The 14,326-nt window shown below is 43.2% G+C and overlaps 2 protein-coding genes across 3 annotated transcripts; one reads left to right on the top strand and one right to left on the bottom strand.

The window, feature by feature from the left end:
- The first annotated feature begins 229 nt into the window (after nt 1-229).
- zgc:112982 (uncharacterized protein LOC503771 homolog) lies at nt 230-9,951 on the top strand. 2 transcript variants are annotated; one of them, XM_056434232.1, is made up of 11 exons: nt 230-420; nt 687-729; nt 1,267-1,920; nt 2,267-3,016; nt 6,228-6,397; nt 7,355-7,475; nt 8,310-8,382; nt 8,469-8,590; nt 8,940-9,051; nt 9,223-9,316; nt 9,688-9,951. In XM_056434232.1, exons 2-11 carry the CDS (start codon nt 695-697, stop codon nt 9,714-9,716), a joined length of 2,160 nt encoding a protein of 719 aa, XP_056290207.1. In that variant the 5' UTR covers nt 230-420; nt 687-694; the 3' UTR covers nt 9,717-9,951. The 2 variants fall into 2 exon arrangements, with proteins under 2 accessions (XP_056290207.1, XP_056290206.1); XM_056434231.1 differs by having other exon boundaries at nt 1,264-1,920.
- Nucleotides 9,952-11,712: 1,761 nt separating this feature from the next.
- Nucleotides 11,713-13,791, bottom strand: lipib (lipase, member Ib). The gene is made up of 8 exons (XM_056434661.1): nt 13,740-13,791; nt 13,505-13,555; nt 13,284-13,373; nt 13,034-13,201; nt 12,643-12,732; nt 12,431-12,530; nt 12,182-12,355; nt 11,713-11,797 (listed from the first exon to the last, which is right to left on the bottom strand). Exons 1-8 carry the CDS (start codon nt 13,789-13,791, stop codon nt 11,713-11,715), a joined length of 810 nt encoding a protein of 269 aa, XP_056290636.1.
- Between the last annotated feature and the right edge of the window lie 535 nt (nt 13,792-14,326).

The following is a 14,326-nucleotide window of genomic DNA, read 5'->3' as shown; positions in this document are numbered from 1 at the left end:
TACGTCTGCTTCAAGTAGGCCCTCACGGGGATCCAGGACCTCATATATATTTATATATTTGTTTATTTAAATAAATATATTATATATTTATGTATACATACATGTATATAATATATATATATATAAAAAGGATTTGCACAACTTTATACATTTATTCTGAAAAGACTGCGCCGGAAGTGGCCACGCTGGCACAGCTCCTCGCCGGAAGTGACGATCCCTCGCAGCCATTTCTTTCTCGCAGCCTTCAAAGATAAACTCTCAGCTCGCTTTGGGTTTTTTATTTGGCAGTAAAGAGGTGTTTAGTCCGAAAGCACAAACGGTTATTTCGCGTGTTTTTTGGGGTGTTTCCGGTCCCCGCTGTAGCTAAAGTGAGCGCGTGACAGTCAGCGCGTGACAGTCTGGGGCGTGACGAGGACGAAGGTGAGAAGCTAACTGCTAACTAGCTTAGCCGGCTAGGAGTTAGCTTACTGTATTGTTTATTTTGAAAATGTTCTGATAGTTTTTGGGGTTTAATATAGATGTGTAAAATGTTAAACGCGCTGTTATGTGTCTCGTGAGCCGGAAGTCGTGACTTTAAACGTAATGGAGCTCGTGGCTGAGGAAGAAGTTTGTCAACAAAGCAACAAAATGTACTTTAATAAGACGAAAAGATGAATGTGACTAAACTAAAACACTGTTCATTAAAGGTTCACACATGTCAAGGCCGCGGTCCGGATCGCCACGTTACAGGTAATTACATTTATATATGGCATATCATTTTCATATACGAGTTAAAACGTAAGATCTTTTTTTTTTAGGATAAATATTTGTAAGATTTTTAAAATATTTATCTGCAAAGTATGGACGAAATAATTATTTGTTTTGTTGAAAAAGAAATGGTCAAATTAAAATAAAACTTAAAATACAGTTGCAGTATTATAGGTACATTCACATTTATATTGTTTTGTGAAAACATAAATAAATAAAAAGAAATGTAGAAAGTATGATAACTTTAAACATAACGGAACGTGAAATCAACTTTTATATGTATATTTGTGTGTATATATATATATATTCAAGAACATAAGTGATAATGATGACATTTAATTTTTTGAACCTAATCTTTAACAATAATAAACGTAATAAATAGACGACTAAAAAGAAAAATATTATGTTTTTGAATAAATACAATATGTGATAACTTCTACCTTAAAAAAATAAATAAAAATAACCTCACAACGTGAACGCTTAACTTTTTTCCCCCCAACATTTATTTCTCCCCAGAAGGTTCCCGTGGGACGAACCAGACTTCGATCCTCACAAAGCTAACGGGGGTCCGTCGGCGAGGAGCCACCGCTCCCGAGAAGACGCCGAAGACCACTGGAACTACTTTGGGGAGGACATGCGCCCCGACGCCCAGAGGAGATCCCCCCTGTTCCCAGATGACCGGCACTTTGGGCAGCAGCGCCATCCGAACCAGGAGGAGTTCTACCGGCGGAGGCCGTCGCCACATCACAGTGTGACGAGCTTTGATGAAGACCCCGTGCCCTCTCCGCTGCGTGATGATGGAGGAGGCAGAGGAAGAGGAAGAGGAGGGAGCGGAGACCGGCGCAGAGGAGGCTTTCGAGAGCTCTTTCAGAGATTTGAAAACAGACCGAGGTTGGCTCCGTCACCTCCGAGGGTGATGAGGGAAAAGCTGCCGCCGGCACCGAGGGGCCACCCGGACCACCAGCAGAGGGAGCCGGGCAGGGGGCGAGGGAGGTTCAGGGACCTCAGTCCTGGTGGGAGGCTGGAAGACCAAAGAGGGGGAGCAGGTAGGGAGAGAGGAAGGAGGCCCCCACAGGGCCCCAGCAGAGACAAACGGAGAGAGGAGGCCCTCCCGGAGAGGAACCCCGCCTTTAAAAGGCAGAGGAGAGAAATGGATGACGGCGCTCACCTGGGGTAAATGTTCAGAGAAATGCTTTGAAAAAAAAGGAAAACGAAGAATGCCGAGGAATTCTCATCTTTCTGATTTCCCCCGTAGCGCCGAGAGAATCCTCGTTGTCGGTCACCTCGTTGTCCATAATGCAAAACGCAGGGCGGCCTCGTCGTCTGCATGGCGTGCGCTCTCCTCGCGTCGCTCTTCTTTGAAGGCGCCGGCAGCAGCTCGTAGTTTTAAGCTGTAACTCGTCGTGAGATGTTTGATGTAGAATGTGTCCCGAGTTAATGTCGCGCGTCATGAATCCTCATGTGAAGTCTGAGTAATGCTGAATGTTGAACCGTGTCACCTCCTCTTGTGCTGCCACAGGTTCAGACATGAGGAGGACTTTGGGGAGCAGCGTTACTCGGGCGACGCCCCCAAAGATAAGTTTGGAGGCGGCGCCCGGCACTCGGGGCCGCTCGTCGTGGAGCACGACCACGGCATCGCGGGCGGCGGGGGGAAGCCGCCGCGGTGGGACCCCGGCCAGGACTTTGAGCGGCCGAGGAGCCCCCCGCCCCCCCGCCCGGCCGGCTCGGCTCCGGAGCGCTTCGGGGCGCCGGAGGAGCGGGGAGACGCCAGAGGACGCCACTTCCAAGACGCCTGGAGGGACTCCGACTATCACGACGCCAAGAGGAGCGCCGCGCCGCCGCCGGACCGGCCCAACGCCGCCCGATACGGCCCGGCGGCCCACGGGGGGAGGGGGGGGCCCCCCCACCCGGCGAGAGGCCAGATCGGCCGCGGCCAAGGCGGCAGAACCGGACCGCTCCGGACTCAGCCGCGCTCACAGCCGTCCTCCCAGGGGTACCAAGATCTTCCTCGCGAAGAGCAGAGACCGGCGTGCCGACCCTTCAGGGGAGACGCCTTCGAGGAGCCCGCCGACGGGGAGCCCGACTGGGCGGAGGGGGAGGGGGAGGGGCCCCGGAGGCCTCAGAGGAGCGACCCGGACCCCAAGATGCCTCGCCAGAGGGAGCGAGGCTGGAGCGAGCAGAAGAGCGGCGCCGCCGAGGAAACGCTCACCATCAAAGTCGACATGAGCCGACCGCTCAACAACAACAACAACAACAACAACAACAACAGGTAGAGTATGAAACATGTAATCATCTAATGACGAAGGGGGGAGGGGAAAGTTCACACTTCTCTTCAAGCTGCCCACGGAAGAGGAAGAATAAGAAGAAGAGGAGGAGGAGGAAGAAGAAGGAGGAGGAGGAGGAGGAAGAAGGAGGAGGAGGAAACCTTTTCACGGAGCCACCAGGACGCCTCCGGGAGGTTCTCCACGGTGACGTCACGGGAACCAGAACCTGCCGGTCGTGGAGGTTCACGCCACGCGCTCGCCTACATGGACGTAGTTCATAAAATAGTTGAATAAATAAAGAGACGTTAAAGACACCAGGAACGCTTCCACGAGACTGAAGAAGAGGAAGAGGAGCGTCTCTGGAGGTTTTCTACGAGAGGAGCTCTCACCAGCCGGAGACCTTCAACTCTCACGTGTCTGGAGATTCACACGGTGGGAGAAGAAGAAGAAGAAGATCGTTCTCCTCTTCTTTTGGCTGCGAGAGGCCACGCCCCCCGAAGGCCGACCAGAGGATGCACGACTTTTTCGACCCGCGCCGGCGTGTGCGAAGAGGAGTTTTCTGCAGAAATGGATCCGACCGCTCCGGAGGTCAGAGCGGCGAGACCTGGCTCCACGGTTCTGACGGGGCGCCGAGGCCTCGAGGAACCGGTTCTGATTCTCATCATCTGGGCGTCGCCGTGAAGAAACTTCATATTTAATTTTCCTCAAGCGGCGTCGACGGAAGACGAAGATTTGAACGCGTGGAATTGAGAAAAGAAGAAATGACCGGCGGGAAACTGCAATGGAGAGAAGTGGGAGGGGCTTCTTGTGGCCCCTCCCACTTCTCTCCACAAGAAGATGAGACTGGAGGGAAAACCAGATCTAAGGAGGAGGAGGAGGAAGAGGAGACCAACGACACTACGCCGCTCGGTGGCTCATCACCGACCGGTGAGGAGGAGCTGGCGTCGCTGGAAGACGATCCGATTGGTCGAAGAGTGAAAGACGTTTTGAAGAGCGTCGTTCATTCATTTCAGCCTCCGGAGGAAGAGGAGGAGGAAGAAGAAGAGGAGGAGGAGGAGGAGGAAGAAGAGGAGCACAGCCACCATGTTCTGACCACTCAGGCGTTTAGTTTCCTTCAGCTTGTGTCAGGAACCGAGAGGAGAAGAAAAAGAGAGAAAATAAACGGCAGGAAACCGTGAAGAAGAAGAACTTCAAAGAACAGAAACATCAAAGGGACTGAAACGTCATCAAAGAGAAACGTAAACATCTTCAACGCGGAAACACTGGAGCCGGTTCCCTCCGTGAACATCGTCGTCATGGCGACGGATGGACAGGAGGAAAGAAGCGCCGAATAAACCGGCGCCGGAGGAAGGAGAACGTGAAGCCGAGAGAACCGGAGAGAAACGGAGAGAAACGGAAGAGGAAGAGCGGCGAAGGAAGAGGAAGCTGCAGGTATAAAACAAGAGAAGAAGAGTGGAAGCTGCAGGTATAAAACAAGAGAAGAAGAGTGGAAGCCGCAGGTATAAAACAAGAGAAGAAGAGTGGAAGCCGCAGGTATAAAACAAGAGAAGAAGAGTGGAAGCTGCAGGTATAAAACAAGAGAAGAGTGGAAGCTGCAGGTATAAAACAAGAGAAGAAGAGTGGAAGCCGCAGGTATAAAACAAGAGAAGAAGAGGAAGCTGCAGGTATAAAACAAGAGAAGAAGAATGGAAGCTGCAGGTATAAAACGAGAAGAAGAGTGGAAGCTGCAGGTATAAAACAAGAGAAGAAGAGTGGAAGCTGCAGGTATAAAACGAGAAGAAGAGTGGAAGCTGCAGGTATAAAACAAGAGAAGAAGAATGGAAGCTGCAGGTATAAAACGAGAAGAAGAAGAGTGGAAGCTGCAGGTATAAAACGAGAAGAAGAAGAGTGGAAGCTGCAGGTATAAAACGAGAAGAAGAGTGGAAGCCGCAGGTATAAAACAAGAGAAGAAGAGTGGAAGCTGCAGGTATAAAACGAGAAGAAGAAGAAGAATGGAAGCTGCAGGTATAAAATGAGAAGAAGAAGAGTGGAAGCTGCAGGTATAAAACAAGAGAAGAAGAATGGAAGCTGCAGGTATAAAACGAGAAGAAGAAGAGTGGAAGCTGCAGGTATAAAACAAGAGAAGAAGAATGGAAGCTGCAGGTATAAAACAAGAGAAGAAGAATGGAAGCTGCAGGTATAAAACGAGAAGAAGAAGAAGAATGGAAGCTGCAGGTATAAAACGAGAAGAAGAGTGGAAGCTGCAGGTATAAAACGAGAAGAAGAGTGGAAGCTTCAGGTATAAAACGAGAAGAAGAAGAAGAATGGAAGCTGCAGGTATAAAACGAGAAGAAGAGTGGAAGCCGCAGGTATAAAACAAGATAAGAGTGGAAGCTGCAGGTATAAAACGAGGAGAAGAAGTGGAAGCCGCAGGTATAAAACAAGAGAAGAAGAGTGGAAGCTGCAGGTATAAAACAAGAGAAGAAGAGTGGAAGCCGCAGGTATAAAACAAGATAAGAGTGGAAGCTGCAGGTATAAAATGAGGAGAAGAAGAGGAAGCCGCAGGTATAAAACAAGAGAAGAAGAGTGGAACCTGCAGGTATAAAACAAGAGAAGAAGAATGGAAGCTGCAGGTATAAAACAAGAGAAGAGTGGAAGCTGCAGGTATAAAACGAGAAGAAGAGTGGAAGCCGGGAACATAACTGAGTCGTGTTGAGAGTCGTGGAACTGACAAACAAGAGGAATGAAGCGTGAAGTTGATGAGAACCGGAGGAACCTGGAGCACCGATGTCAGAACAGAAGAACTTTCTCCCGTCTCTCAAAGTCGAGGATCGACCTCCAGGAGCAGCGTCCGTGTTTCTCTTGATTCGTCGTTTGTCACACGGAGAACCAACACGTCGCCGTCTCCACGGCGATGGAAGACGGCGTTGCCGGCGGGGATGCCAAACGGCTCGCCGCTCTTTTCTTTAATCGCCGCTCGCCGTCTTTTTGTTTGCGATAGTTTCAAGTTTCAAGTTTAAAATCGGACGTGGATCTGGGAAGGTAAGTCCTTCAGGTAAGCTGTTTATTTGTTGTTGTTTACACACAAACATCCACATGTTGCGCAACATTAGAACATTTATGTTTCCAAGGAGTGAGCCAGAGGAGTGGAGCTAAAGATAAACAAACAAACAAACAAGTCGTTGTTTACCGGAGCCGGTGTGACGTGCGTGCTGCTTTGGCTCCGCCCCCTCGCAGCTCGCCCAGCTTCTCGTCCGACCGGCAGCTGGCGGTGGACCTCGCCCACGTCGGCCGCCAGCGGCTCGACTTCCTGCCCATGCTGGAGCACTCGGGGACGTACCGCGAGTCCTCGGTCCACACCGCCAGCTTCGCCCGCCAGATCATCAGCCTGGTGCACCTGGTGAAGGGTGGGCACCTCTCCTCTGTCCTCCTCTCCTACCCTCTCACTCTTCTTACCTCACCTTATTTCCTCTCCTTGTCTCCTCTCCCTCTTCCTCCCTCACCTTATTTCCTCTCCTTCTCTCCTCTCCTTATCTCTCCTTCTCTCCTCTTACTCTTCCTCCCTCACCTTATTTCCTCTCCTTCTCTCCTCTACTTATCTCTCCTTGTCTCCTCTTACTCTTCCTCCCTCACCTTATTTCCTCTCCTACTCTCCTCTCCTCCTCTCTCCTTGTCTCCTCTTACTCTTCCTCCCTCACCTTATTTCCTCTCCTACTCTCCTTATCTATCCTTGTCTCCTCTTACTCTTCCTCCCTCACCTTATTTCCTCTCCTCTCCTTATCTCTCCTTGTCTCCTCTTACTCTTCCTCCCTCACCTTATTTCCTCTCCTTCTCTCCTCTCCTATCCTCTCCTTGCTGTCTCTCCCTCTTTCTCCCTCACCTTATTTCCTCTCCTTGTCTCCTCTCACTCTTTCTCCCTCACCTTATCTCCTCCTTATTTGTCGTGTTTTGTAATTTTAAAATGATTTGGTAATTTATCAAATTAAATGCATGAGTAAATATATTGATATATTATATAAGTACATTTATTTATGTATTATATATATATTATATAAGTAAATATATTTATATATAAAATATAAGTAAATGTATTTATATATTATACAAGTACATTTATTTATGTATTATATATATTATTTAAGTAAATGTATTTATATTTATATATATTATATATGTAAATGTATTTATATATATTATTTTAGTAAATGTATTTATATATAATATGTAAATGTATTTATATATATTATATATGTAAATGTATTTATATATATCTCTCAGTACTCTAACATGTCTCGCTTAGCGTCTCAACAAAGTGTCTCCAGACCCTTAAACTCTCCGTCCTGCCGTTGCCATGGCGCCCACAGATCAATACTTCCGAGGCGGCGGCGTCTCCCTGAACGAACGATTCTCAACGGTCCGAAAAGACGTTTACGCCCAAGAAGAGTCGGAGGAGCTGACGCTGGACCAACGCTTCAGCGCCAACCGGTACGTCTCCACGGAGTCTTCATCTTATATATATATTTATAGAATATATTTATATATATTTATAGAATATATTTATATATGTTATAAAGGTTATATATATTTATAGAATATATTTATATATATTTATAGAATATATTTATAGAATATATTTATAGATGTTATAAATGTTATATATATATTTAGAGAATATATTTATATATGTTATAAATGTTATATATATTTATATAATATATTTATATATGTTATAAAGGTTATATATATTTATAGAATATATTTATATATATATGTTATATATATTTATAGAATATATTTATATATATATGTTATATATATTTATAGAATATATTTATATATATATGTTATATATATTTATAGAATATATTTATATGTTATATATATATATAGAATATATTTATATATATTTTTTTAAATATATATTTATAGAATATATTTATATATGTTATAAATGTTATATATATTTATAGAATATATTTATAGATGTTATAAATGTTATATATATATATTTATAGATGTTATAAATGTTATATATATTTATAGAATATATTTATATATGTTATAAAGGTTATATATATTTAGAGAATATATTTATATATATGTTATATATATTTAGAGAATATATTTATGTTATATATATAGAATATATTTATATATATTTCTTTAAATATATATTTATAGAATATATATATATATATTTTTATTAACATATATTTATATATTTATATATATATAAAATGTTTATATATATAACAAATATATTTATAGAATATATATATGTATATATAATATCATAAAGCAAAGCTCTTTCTCCTCCAGAGGCTTCAGCTTTAATCTCGACTCTCTGCTCGACGAAGACGAGCCGTTGTTCTCCAGGCTCGGCCCTCTGCAGGTAAACGGGCGTCATGACGACCGCGAGAACATTGACTCTATTTGTTGTTGTTGTTGTTTTTAATTCTCCGTTGTTATTGACGACAGCCGGTCCGAGGCCCGGGCGACCTGAGGCACGACCTGGAGAGGAGGCGCCAGGAGCGTCTGGATGGGGTCACGGTCACGATATCGGGGAGCGGCGCGGCGCAGCGCCCCCTGGGGCCCGGCAGGTGGGATTACACCCCCGTTATGCCTGGGAGGGAGCAACCAATGAGATTCTTCCATTGGATTAGCAACCAATGAGATTCTTCCTTTAGTGCATTCTAAGACATTGAGGCCAGAGGCCTCCAGCCTGTGTTCAAGACTTTATTACTGACACAATCAAAGAGAGTACGATTTTGAAATACTGTAAAAATATTTCGAAAGTGTTTTTAAAATTTATTTCAAGATGATACATTAAGATTATTAAATATATTTACTCAAGCTAATTAAGCATCGGATTTATTTTATCTCTCTTTTAAAAATAAAGCTGCGATCGTTATCCACTCACTCATAATGAATTAAAACGTGTTTTCCCAGCATGCCGAGCTTCGAGTACAGCGACCAGGACGAGCCGACGCAGGAGGACGACGAGGAGGACGGGTTCTCCAACTGGATGGAGGACACCAGCCGGAGACGAGAAGGTCACGAGGTGAGCAGAGGTCACAGGGTCAAGGTCATGAGGTCACAGGGTCACAAGGTGAGTCGAGGGTCAGAGGTCACGAGGTGAGCAGTCAGAGGTTAGTAGGTCACGAGGTGAGGGTCAGAAGGTCACGTGATCCTAACCCGGTGGGTGGTTGACCTCTTGACCTCTTGTCTCTAGGCTCCGAGGAGAGGAGCTCCGTACGCTCAGCGCAGGAACTCTCGCCCTGTCAGCCGAGTCGACGCCGAGAGATCCAACCGGAGCGGAGCCGCAGGTACAATATATCTTTATTATATCTTTAATACGGATGTATTATATCTTTATTATATTTTTAATATATCTTAATTCTATCTTTATTATATATTTAATACAGCTTCATTTTATCTTTATTATATTTTTATTATATCTTTATTATATATTTAATACAGCTTCATTTTATCTTTATTATATTTTTATTATATCTTTATTATATATTTCATACAGCTTTATTATATCTTTAATATATATTTAATACAGCTTTATATCTTTATTATATTTTTAATATATCTTTATTTTATATTTAATCCAGCTTTATATATTTATTATATTTGTATTATATCTTTAATACAATAATAATAATAATAAAAAAGCTTCTCTCTCTCTCAGGTCCTAACAACAACAACAATAACTGGTGACTGAACTCTTGACCTCGTGAAAGAATGAAATGAGTGTAAACCGATGAAGAGGAGCAGCGGCGATGAAGAGCTCACATTCTCTCCATCTTTCTTTCTCACGTCTCTGTTCTTTTTGTCTTTATTTCAAACTGTTTTCAGTTCTGAGCCGACGCTGTTGAGCTGCTCACTGACGTTGTTGTTGTTGTCTCGGTGTCACCGCCTCGGCTGCGGCTGAATAAATTCAACACTCGTCACATTTCTTACTCACTTTAATTTATTTGTGCATAATTATATTTTCCATCTGTGAAACTCTGAAATTATTTCTCAACATTTCACTCAACTAATAGTTTTATTGTTTTACGGGGAGCTTAACGTCATTTATAATAATATAAATATACCGTAAACCTAATTTATGAGAATTCTACGGTTCTGAAGTCAGAAATTAACTTTCAATAAAAAAGATTAAAGGAGATTTAACTTGTTTCTTCAGGATGAAGATCAGGAAATGTTGATAAATGTAATTAATGAACTCGGTAAATATAACGTCCAATAAACGATGAGTGCAAGTTAAGATTGTCTTATGCCTAATAATGATGAAATCAACTAATAATGATGTAATCAACTAATAATGCTGGCAGAGATGCTTTAATACTAAATCATTTTTAGATTGGAGTTAAATAAATAGATTAAATAAACTAAATAAATGATCCACACAAATTAATAAAATAAATGAATCAGTTTTTTCTCAAATGAACGTTTATTTCAAACCTCGAGTGAAAAGACAAAATATAAAACAAAGTCGACGGTTTACACATTTACGAGTCGATCGTCGTCGTTTTCAACATTTACGACGTTTACCGACAAAACACTTTAAAAAAGAAGTAAAAAAAGAGCCACTTCCTGAGTGGTTTCAAAATAAAAGCTCAGTTCAGTGAATAAGCTGCTGAAGGGAAACAACTTGTGAATGGTTCAAATCCCAAAAGTAAGCAGCTGACCACCAGGGGCAAGGATAGAAGCTGATCAATAGATTAATAGGACCGATTAATAGAACTGATCAATGGGACCGATCAAAAAGAGTAAATCTCGTTGAATGTTCTCCAAACATTTAGACGTGGTGGGATTTTAAAGGGAAATTAAAAGTGTCTCCAGCACGTTAATAGTTTTTAAAAAATGTAATACTTTTAAATTATTTTATTTAAATATTGTCTTTTTAATAAATACAATTAATTAATATTATTATGAATATAAAGTATAATGTGTTCCAGTATAACATCCTGGCTCTGTTATTGAAAGGAAAATGCCTCACAAGCATTTAAATGAAAATAAAATATTTAAATCTGACGTCATTTAACCCTTGTGTTGCCTTCGGGTCAATTTGACCCGATTCAATGTTTCACCCTCCTGTCGCCTTCGGGTCAATATGACCCGATTCAATGTTTAACCCTCCTGTTGCCTTTATATTTACTAACATATTTTACCCTTGAGGTCAATATGACCCCAGCTATTAAAATCTCCAGAAATTTATTAGAATTAATATTGTTTTCCAAGTTTAAGTGTGAGGTACTTTATGTTTGTTTGTTGACTCCCGAAAGAACACCAACATTAAACATTGAATCGGGTAAAATTGACCCGAAGGCGACAGGAGGGTTAAATATTGAATCGGGTCAAAATGACCCGAAGGCAACACAAGGGTTAAGAAAAAAATATATTTTAATAAATTGAGTTTCTGGGTTAATCATTAATAAATTATTATCTCCATAATCGAGTGAAAAATACGTTTTACAGCATTTTTATAAACCCACAGGGAAACGGAGTGATAATATCATAATATATAATAATATAAAGTCCCGTTATAATCTCAGTTTAACTATCTTGTATTTGATGTTTTTATTTGGTCTCTGGGCGGATTCACAACGATAATCTTAATATTTCAGGTTCTTTCGACTTTAATCTTCATAACTTCAGATGTTTTTTGACCTTCTTCCTGAACTCTTCTCACGCCTGAACCTCGAGGGGCTCAGGGGGCGGAGCTACAGGGCAAAGGTCGGAACGCCACCTCCACGTTCTCCTCCAGGATGATGTCATAGCGGCACATCAAAGGCCTGAAGAGGGGAAGATTATTATTAATATTATTATTATTCATTTCCTGTAAATATTTACAAGCTGCTTTTATAACAAATATTTATATTATTTATAATAATATTAATTATTTTAAATTTACATTAAACATTTACTAATCTGCTTTTATAATAATAATAAATTAGATTTATATAGCACTTTATAGGAATCTTATAACATACTTATTAAAATTATTAATAATAATAAACAATAAAATTGATCAAGCTGCTTTTATACCATTTATAATTATTATAATAATAATAATTATTATTATTATTATCTTCGAAAAAGAACCAAGGCCCCAGTCCTGCTTGTTCACGGTCCATCAGGACTGGGGGTCCATCAGGACTGGGGGGTCCAGCACCGACCTGTCGGGGCGCTCCAGCGGCGTGAAGCGGACCCGCAGCAGGCGGATCTTGTACCGGGGGCCGATCACGTTGCCGGTGTTGATGCGCATCGAGATCTTGTGGACCGGCTGCAGGTCCTCGTCGAACTGGGCCAGCAGCCGCGTGGAGGTGTACTGCTCGAACCGGACCAGCTTCCTGGGGGGCACAGGGGGGTCCGAGGAGGTCTTCATTTATGTATGGTGGGGGGGGGGGGGGGGGCTTAAGACTCACTGGTCGATGCGGACCTCGGTGGAGGTTCTGCCACTGGTCAGCCGGATGTAGACCACCCCCCATCGGAGGTACTGGTTCCAGGTCACCAGGTAGACCAGCTCTGTAAAGCATGATGAAACACAAGTATATAAGTACTACAAACAGGTCCTAGTACAGAGTACTATGCACTAGTACCGGTCCTCCGTACTGGTCCTCGCTGTCATGTGACTCACTCCTGTAGGGCGGAGCTGACGTGGTGCTGAAGAAAACTCTGGTCTGACCCAATCTGAGGAGAGTCTCCCTCCAGGGACTCACATCGTAACCTGGAGACACACACACAGACACACACACAGACACACACACGCACACTCAGGTGAGCAGACAGGTTTATTTATTTTATTTATATCTTTTACTTTTTATTTAATTATTTTAAAATTATATATATACACATTATTACAATTTATTTTATTAATATATTTAAATAATAATACAAAATACATATACAGTATAATAATAATAATGTAATTAACAATTTAAAACGAAAAAAAAGTAAAACATTTCATAAATAAATAAAATAATAAAGCCCGTCTCTGGTGCTGCGCCGTGTCTCCGAGTCCCTCCTACCGAGCACGGGGCAGGGCGCCGGCCTGAAGCTCTCGCACCGGAGGCACCGCCCCTCCAGGAAGTCGCCGTAGGACGAGCACGGGTAGCCGGTCAGGCTGCAGGTCCGGTTCAGAGCGCACAGGAACAGAACCACGGAGCGCTGGTAGTCACACACGAAGTACGCCTTGCCTGGAGGGAGGACCGGGAGAGGGGGGGGGAGAGGGGGCGAGGGTGTGTGAGTGAGTGTGTGTGTGTGTGTGTGTGTGTTGACCTGCAAAGATGCTCTGGGGGCAGCCCGGCTGGTCGGCCCCCCCGTTGGCGTAGTAGTCGATGTGTCCGTGAGCTCCTTGCAGCCCGAACGCTGATCGCCATGGAAACATGTCAACATGATGTCAACAACAACAACTGAATACACACATGAAACAACGTAAACAATCAGATGAAAAATACAAAAACATCTAAATAAAGTGTAACTGATGTTTTTGAGCTCACAGTTCATGTCGGTGTGCAGCACGTCCACAACATGGTTGGTGAGGGTTAGGCCTCGTGTATATTTACTTTCATACCAGCAGACCTTAACTTAAACATCCCAGTGGAGCCGATCGGGGGGGGGGGGGTAAAATAAACTGTCTGCAGTCACACACTTTATTTAATGTTTTTCATCCACCAATCAATCAATAGATCAGTCAATCGATCAATGGATCCTCAACGTTGAGCAGCAGCTTACCTTTGCAGAGCGCCAGGAGACCCAGAAGACCCAGAAGACTTTGGGGCAGCATCCTCCCTCCTAGACCAGAGATGAAGAGGAGACAGAGGGGAGGACGGAGGGAGCGAGAGAAGGAGCCCTGAAGGAAGGAGGGAGGGAGGGAAGAAGGGAAGGAGAGAGAGAGAGCGAAGGAGAGAGAGAGAGAAGGAACTCTGAATGAGGGAGGGAGGGAGTAAGTGAGGGAAGAAAAGAGGGAGGGAGAGAAGGAGCTCTGAATGCGGGAGGGAGGGAAGAAGGGAGAGAGAGAGAAGGAACTCTGAATGAGGGAAGGAAGGAGTGAGGGAAGAAAAGAGGGAGGGAGAGAGAGAAGGAGCTCTGAAGGAAGGAGGGAGGGAGTGAGGGAAGAAGGGAATGAGGGAAGGAAGGAGGGAGTGGACATTTTACAAAGGAAGTGAAGAAAATGAGTTTCAAGATGAAAAGTTCAACAACTTTTGAAAGACGGATCTGATTCACAGACGTTTTCCTTCACGCTCAAACAAAACATTTAAAGTAAAAACTCATTCTTCAGATTTCACTCACACTGAAGAGAACGTGTGTTTATTTAGTAT

Source organism: Pseudoliparis swirei, chromosome 16, assembly GCF_029220125.1.
Source record: "Pseudoliparis swirei isolate HS2019 ecotype Mariana Trench chromosome 16, NWPU_hadal_v1, whole genome shotgun sequence".
Lineage (NCBI taxonomy): Eukaryota > Metazoa > Chordata > Actinopteri > Perciformes > Liparidae > Pseudoliparis > Pseudoliparis swirei.
Note: the sequence above shows the minus strand (reverse complement) of the source record. Positions and strands in the feature narration are given on the sequence as shown.

Bases quoted from the DNA above. Each gene is read 5' to 3' on its own strand.
- zgc:112982 (XM_056434231.1), top strand. From the start codon at position 695: ATGTCAAGGCCGCGGTCCGGATCGCCACGTTACAG. The intron at 730-1,263 runs GTAATTACATTT...ATTTCTCCCCAG, and splicing joins TCCGGATCGCCACGTTACAG to AAGGTTCCCGTGGGACGAAC. The intron at 3,017-6,227 runs GTAGAGTATGAA...GCCCCCTCGCAG, and splicing joins AACAACAACAACAACAACAG to CTCGCCCAGCTTCTCGTCCG.
- lipib (XM_056434661.1), bottom strand. From the start codon at position 13,791: ATGCTGCCCCAAAGTCTTCTGGGTCTTCTGGGTCTCCTGGCGCTCTGC. The intron at 13,556-13,739 runs GTAAGCTGCTGC...AATATACACGAG, and splicing joins TCTCCTGGCGCTCTGCAAAG to GCCTAACCCTCACCAACCAT. The intron at 12,531-12,642 runs GTGAGTCACATG...CATGCTTTACAG, and splicing joins GTCAGCTCCGCCCTACAGGA to AGCTGGTCTACCTGGTGACC.